At 47.5% G+C, this 6704-nt stretch overlaps 2 protein-coding genes across 2 annotated transcripts; both read left to right on the top strand.

Moving 5' to 3' along the window:
* The first annotated feature begins 303 nt into the window (after nt 1–303).
* On the top strand, nt 304–1458 carry LOC108165433 (uncharacterized protein CG32395). The gene is made up of 2 exons (XM_017301471.1): nt 304–1242; nt 1306–1458. Exons 1-2 carry the CDS (start codon nt 304–306, stop codon nt 1456–1458), a joined length of 1092 nt encoding a protein of 363 aa, XP_017156960.1.
* A 1124-nt stretch (nt 1459–2582) lies between these two features.
* Nucleotides 2583–3819, top strand: LOC108150769 (eukaryotic translation initiation factor 4E1). The gene is made up of 4 exons (XM_017279063.2): nt 2583–3023; nt 3098–3197; nt 3272–3359; nt 3428–3819. The coding sequence occupies exons 1-4, from the start codon at nt 2701–2703 to the stop codon at nt 3586–3588; spliced, it is 672 nt and encodes a 223-aa protein (XP_017134552.1). The 5' UTR covers nt 2583–2700; the 3' UTR covers nt 3589–3819.
* The last annotated feature ends 2885 nt before the right edge of the window (nt 3820–6704 follow it).

The raw sequence follows: 6704 nt of genomic DNA on the forward strand, positions 1-6704 counted from the left end.
GTTAATGGAATTGAATGTCGCAGGGGAAGAAGCACTTGTACACTTTCAACTGAAGACTAAAGTCCCCATAGTAATGCTGTCTGTCTGTTATTTGGAATGCCACACTTTTAGGCGTTCGAGGAACAACCACAAGCTGGGATGTGGTCATCGCCATAATATCGATTAAGCCATCAAAACTTCGACCGCTTATTAATGCGCGTACATCAACGCTAAAGTGCGGTCATAATTCAAACGATGACACGGCCCTCTGTCCGGATATGGAGCTGCCTGCTGCCACAGTCCCCAATGAATAGTATCGGCACGATGAGGAAAGTGAATTTACTCAACCGCTGCACTCGGCTCTTCCTGTTTTGCATCGTAATGCTGACCCAGCTCTGTGGCCTGACCACATTCGTCTACGATTTGAAGCGGGAACGCATCTATCAGTCCAATACTCTGAGGGCGTATTCCATATTTGTTCTAGTGGTCCTTACAGCGACCGTTATGTCCAACGTCTACTATATGATCATCCGGAAGGATGAGTTGTCGCCCCTGATTGGATATTACGTGATTTTGGTGGTCCGTGTACAGAACCTAGTGTACAGTGGGGAGTGCGTGCAGCTGCTGAATGAAATGCTCAGGCTGGTGGGGCAACTCCAGACGATGGCCAAGCATCCGAATATCTTCCGAGGACGGCATCTACTGCTGCTCGTGCTGGCCCTTCACACTCTCGTACGGTCTCTTATATCGGCCATAGATCGGGACACCAGGCAAAATATCATCTTACTGCTCATACCTGCCGTTCTAATGGCCTTCCTGCTCCAGGTCACGATCAACATCTGCCTCTTTGTGGTGCTCATTGCCTGCTACCAGGAGCTGCACCTGAGCACCCGGCGGATATCCAATGATGTGGCCAAGGTACGACGCGCTCAGCTGCTTGACGGTGTCCACCTTTCGGTACTGGTCGAGCAACTTCGGTGTCTGACAGAGGAGCTGATTATGCTGCGATCGAGGGTGTTTCACATCTCTCGACGACTCATCGAGCACTTTCGATTCCACTGGCTGTGCGCAATAGTACACGGACTGATACCCTTCGTATTCATCACAGCCATCGACCAGTGGGATCTCTATTTCCTGACGACTTCTGCGCTGAACATAGTGTTCTACTTTACAATTTTTGAGATGTTGTCATGGGAATCTCGGTTGTCGCGCAGTTTCTGGCACTTCCACTTGACCAACTATCAGCCCAGCTTCGACAGAACGGTGAGTCATCCATAAGGATCAACAATTTCATTTCATTCCATTCCATTCTACATATATTCACAGATAGATGAGTTGATACACCAGGAAATCAGTGAGCACATCAAAATATCCGTCTATGAAATTACGCTGGACATGAAATTCCTCTTCAGAGTGCTATCCATTTCCATTTTCTTCATTTTCGTGAACACGCAGAGCTACTGGCACCGCCACCGTTAGCTGCCCTGCCAGATGGTATATGTGTCTATCGGTACATGTACCTCCTGAGATATATAAGCACTTTATTTCCATTTTCAGCTGTCAAATTAAAGTCAGAAAGACATTGTTCCTACTTTTCGATATTGTCGCCTTTGTCGCCTCGTCCTTTATTAGCATTTTGGGCTGTCACGCTATCGCAACTCTTGTGCTGTGTTGTGCTGTGTTGTGCTCTGTTCTGCTCTGTTCTGCTCTGCTCTGCTCTGCTCTGCTCTGCTGTGTGCTGTGTGCCAGTGTCAATTGCACAAGTCAAAAACTGCCTCATAGATGACTTTCCAGATACTTTGCCGGCAATTACGTTGCCGTTTCATTGTTCCTCGAACTTGGGACTCAAGCTGGGGGCTGAGGGGTTCGAACAAGCTTCATAATATTTTCACTTTTATGGCAGGCTACATAAAAGACGACAGCTCTGGCAATGGCAACGGCAACGGGCAGCGCTGGCAATAGCAACAACATCATCATTATCAACACCATCAAAGCGCCAAGAAGGAGAGGTCTACCTCGGCAGGACCTGCTCCTCTGGTTCTCCGGCCCGCACTCAATTGTCGTAAAATCCTAGCAAAAAAGAAAAGAGCGAGAGAGAGAGTAAAAGCGAGAGCGAGAGCAAGAGAAGCAGCACAGCAAAGTGTGAGTGCGTAAATTTTACGCTCTCTGGACTCGGACTGGGAGTCGGAGACGGAGACGGAGTCGGAGTCGGAGTCGCTCAAGTGTCCTTCCATTCTGTGTCATAAAATTAACGCTTTATATGAATGAAAGCATAAGGCGCTCGATTTTTATCACCAAGGCCAACAAGATGGCAATGAACGAGCTGAGCGCCAAGGCACTCGTGGCTCATGAGAGCATAAAAAGTTTAGAGTTGAATTAGAAAGACGCCGAGAAAGAGGGGAAGAAGAGTGCTTAAGGATGCCCCCAACGAGTGTCTAATTATTTACGTGCAATGAAAGTTATGAATTGGGGCACTGAATGTCAGCGATGACAGAGAAAACACGCTACTACTACGTACATACGTCCCTATACCCTTTGGAAAAGTTCTCCACCCCATCCATAGCTCTTTGCTTTTTCTGTCTCCAGATAGTCGTTACTCTGGGATTTTTTCAGTTACTACTGTAGACATACGTTGAACATACACATATTTCAGCTGCTCTGGAATTGAATTTAAAATTAAACACACTTATCATTTCTTTCAAACAAAAAATCTCGAGCGTGATGAACCCCGATCTGAAATCGGTGCGCAAAACGCGCAACACAACGCGCTCCACTTCCAGCACAGAGCTCACCGCCCACGGATCGCCGATGGATCCAGTTGCTCCTGGGATGAAGCTGGTCAATCCGGCTGTCAAACATCCGCTGGAGCACACCTGGACGCTCTGGTATTTGGAGAGCGATCGCTCCAAGTCCTGGGAGGAGCTGCAAAACGAAATCACTAGCTTCGACATGGTCGAGGACTTCTGGAGCCTGTACACCCACATCAAACCTCCATCGCAGATCCGATTGTGCAGCGATTATTCTTTGTTCAAGAAGGGCATACAGTGAGTACTCGTTTGTGAGATCCGCTTGTTCGGGCAGAGTTCTAGCTATAGTCATCCATCCAATGTCACCCCAGACCCATGTGGGAGGATGAGGCGAACAAGTTTGGCGGACGCTGGGTAATCACTACGAGCCGTCGCAGCAAGCTGGAGCTGGACAAGCTCTGGCTGGATGTGGTAAGTATCTCGAGGAAGAGCTTTGTGTCTGTTGGCTGTCATATCTAGCCCTCGACTCTCCCGACTGTCGACAGATTCTAATACTGATTGGCGAAGCCTTCCAGCACACTGAAGAAATCTGCGGCGCTGTCATCAACATGCGCGGCAAGCAAAGCAAAATTTGTACGTATCAATAGCCGCCTACTATTCCAGGACTGCTCCCGTAATTCCCCCCGCCTCCTTTTTGACAGCTGTTTGGACTGGCAATGGACAGAACGAGTCGGCAATCGTTCATATTGGACTAAAGTTGCGCGAAATGTTGAAACTGCCGCCGCTCCAGATGAAGTACCAGCTGCACAAGGACTCGATGACCAAACAAGGATCAACGGTCAAATCGGTTTACTCCCTCTAAACCAGCCGGCCGGCCGGCCTAACCAGTGGCCAATGCCACTACCCGAAAATTTTTGGTTTAATTTTCGAATTTCTGTAAATATATAAAGCTTTACTATGTGTAAAGCCAACACTGAAATGCTAAAATGCAGAAATGCTGTCTTTAAGGTGCGGTGTGCGTCCCGAGGGCTCCTTGGGCGCGGCTCTCTTCACGCTCCACAAAATGTTATGCAAACATATGCCGCACCGGAGCGCAAATAAAATGGTTTATATCCACTTACAGTTTGTACTTTTGGGTCGAGCAAACTAACTAAAATTTCGCTGCAAGTGCACAGTGACTGCAAAAGATAAACGTCCACTTGGCGCGCTTGGCTGGCCGAGCGAAAAACAAAAGACCCCAAAAGGGTCAACAATGGAGGATTGTCCGTGTCTGTATCCGTGGCCTGGTGTCCTCGTGTCCTCGCGTCCTGGTGTCCTGGTGTCCTGATATCTGGAACTGGCGTCGAGTGCCGGCGCAAACTGGAAACAATTGAATTTTGATGAAAGGCCACAAAAAGCCCGTGAAGACCATTCAAATTCATTCAAAATAAGAGCCAGGCCAGGGAAATACTCGTACCTTTAAGGATCCGGATCCACCCGAAAAATTTGTAAAGTGCCAACAACATTTCAATCAACATTCAAATGGCAACGGCACGTGCCACTCCAGGGCAGACGCAGACTGCAACTTCATTATGATCAACTTTAAGCTGACAAAACTCATCTCTAGGATTGGGACTTCCCTGCGTCCCAGCTCCCAGCTCCCAGCTCCCAGCTCCGAGCTCCACGCTCCTCGTCGACTGCATTTTATGGGCTCAGGTGGCGGTAGGTAACATGGGGAGCTGTTAAACCGAAACCGCATCAAAACCGCACACGTCCCACATGGCATGCAGCTACTTTCAGCACTCGCTTTCAACCTCTCTGCCTCTCGGGCTCCCGGGCTCTCGGCCGTGGAAAAGCCACCTATCCGCCCACCCACATGCCGCGTTCTTACACCTTTGACATATTGCCAGGGCAGTGGCAGTGGCAATGCCGAAGGTACAGGTGGGACATGGGACATACATATATGTGGAGGCGGAGCACAACACCGCAAACTTTTTGCCCTTAGACGAAAATTTACAAATTAGTTGCTCGAAACGTGACATCGAGAATGTTGCAGTTGCACTTGCAGCAGCATCAGCAGTATCTGGCTTTGGTCTGTGTCTGTGTCTATGTCTATGTCTCTGTCTGCGTCTGTGTCTGTCCCTGTGGCTGCTGTAATACCAAAAACTTTTGCAACATGCTACTTAATTAGGAAATAAATAAATTAGGCTGTCTTATGACAGATGCGAGTGTAAGTGCAAAAATTGGTCATCATTTGCACCAGGGGAGTGGGAGCGTGACCGAGAGCGAGAGCGGGAGAGGGGCATTTCATTTCAAATTCATTGCCTTTTCACTGCCATTCGAATGAAGAGCTCTGGCAATTGGTTATGTAGGTCAACAAGAAGCACTTCGGCTGGTTATCGATGTTACTTCATCATAAAAAATTATACATTATTCGTATACAAAGAGAAATGGAAATCGAAGTCGAAGCCGGGACCAGAGCCATCTCGATTAGCTCGGTTATAGTCCTCGGTATATCCTCCCATCGGCCATCGGCCATCGGCCATCGGCCAGCGGCCAACGGCCATCCCCATCTCCATCTTTCTCATGCATATATCAACACTTTACGGATAGCTGGGAGAAACCACACTCTGCTCCAGCTCCAGTTCCAGCTTTGGTTTTTATGGCCACACCAGCTGGAAGCTGGACAAGCACTATGGTGCTTGCGCTACATCCCCATCCCCATCCCCATTCACACTCCATCTTCTCCATTGGTCCTGGGCTTTTGTATATTTTGTGTATTGTTTGGGGCTCTCGCGCGCTCGCTGGTTTCGGCTTTCGGTTTGGTTTGGTATGGTATGGTCTTCCCTTAGTCTTGTTTTTCTTCTATTTTTTCCTGGCCAAAACAACACTACACAACATAAAAATAAATTGCACTTCTGACACTTGAATACAGTCAAAGAGGAGGATGGAGTGCGAGTGGGAGTGAGAGTTGGCATAGGAGTACCAGTCGATGGAGGTGGAGGTGGAGCAGCCTGCTGTTGCTGTTGCTGCTTCTGCTGCTTGGGCAGCGACACATGATTAAGTGGAGTTTGCGGTTGGCTTTGTTCGGGGAATACGCATGTAAATCTATTTGGGTATACATTATCGTCGTCCAGTTGAAGCTTAACTTTTATCATATAATAAAATGTAATTTTCCAACTCGTAACTCTCTGGTAATTAGAATTTATAGCGAACCAAATCGTTTTTGGCACGCAGTCTCTGCAGTGAAGGGACGATTCTATGGGATTGGAGGATTGGGTTGGAGGGGTTCTGCTTTTAGCATACAGTACATTTCATTCATTTCCCAGAAACAGAATTTCATTAGCCGCAAAACGAACAAAAGCATGCAACAATTTTTTGCTTAAGGAGATAATATTATATTATAAGTGCGATTGTGCTTCGTAGAGAGTGGAGTTTCCAGAGCATTTGAAATGAAATATTAATTTGGAAAATTCCGCATCAAGCTTCGCCTCGTTTCGGTTCGTTTGGTTTCGCTTGGCTCTTCACAAATTTTTATTATAAATTAATAAGAATTTATGACGCCAACAACAAATGAAACGAAAACGAATAACCCACACACGCACAAACACAGATCATAGCCGCAGGACTGGGCTCCTTTCCAGTGAATCACCTTCAAAGAACGCCCGTGCAATAAGAACGAAGGGATGTCAAGATATTTGTCTACAAATATTATTGCTATTCGAAATGTGTAGTATCTTGGGTTCTGCTTCGTTTCGGTCGGTTCTGTTCCTGCAAAAAATTCTTGTCTGCCAAAAATGCAGGAAAAAATGCGGCCCGACCCGGCCCGGCCCGGCCGGAGTTCGGCTACTGGGTGCTGACTGCTGGCTCGGTAAATGGTAAATGGAAACGGTCGGGGGTCTGGGGTCTGGGGTCTGGGCTCTGGGATCCTCCCTCAAGTTAACCTCGCTTCCATATAATTCTTAATATTTCGCTTCATAAATATGTAAATAAATGCCA

This window comes from Drosophila miranda, chromosome XR (assembly GCF_003369915.1).
Source record: "Drosophila miranda strain MSH22 chromosome XR, D.miranda_PacBio2.1, whole genome shotgun sequence".
Taxonomy (NCBI): domain Eukaryota; kingdom Metazoa; phylum Arthropoda; class Insecta; order Diptera; family Drosophilidae; genus Drosophila; species Drosophila miranda.

Bases quoted from the DNA above. Each gene is read 5' to 3' on its own strand.
- LOC108165433 (XM_017301471.1), top strand. From the start codon at position 304: ATGAGGAAAGTGAATTTACTCAACCGCTGCACTCGGCTCTTCCTGTTT. The intron at 1,243-1,305 runs GTGAGTCATCCA...ATATATTCACAG, and splicing joins AGCCCAGCTTCGACAGAACG to ATAGATGAGTTGATACACCA.
- LOC108150769 (XM_017279063.2), top strand. From the start codon at position 2,701: ATGAACCCCGATCTGAAATCGGTGCGCAAAACGCGCAACACAACGCGC. The intron at 3,198-3,271 runs GTAAGTATCTCG...GACTGTCGACAG, and splicing joins ACAAGCTCTGGCTGGATGTG to ATTCTAATACTGATTGGCGA. The intron at 3,360-3,427 runs GTACGTATCAAT...CCTTTTTGACAG, and splicing joins CGGCAAGCAAAGCAAAATTT to CTGTTTGGACTGGCAATGGA.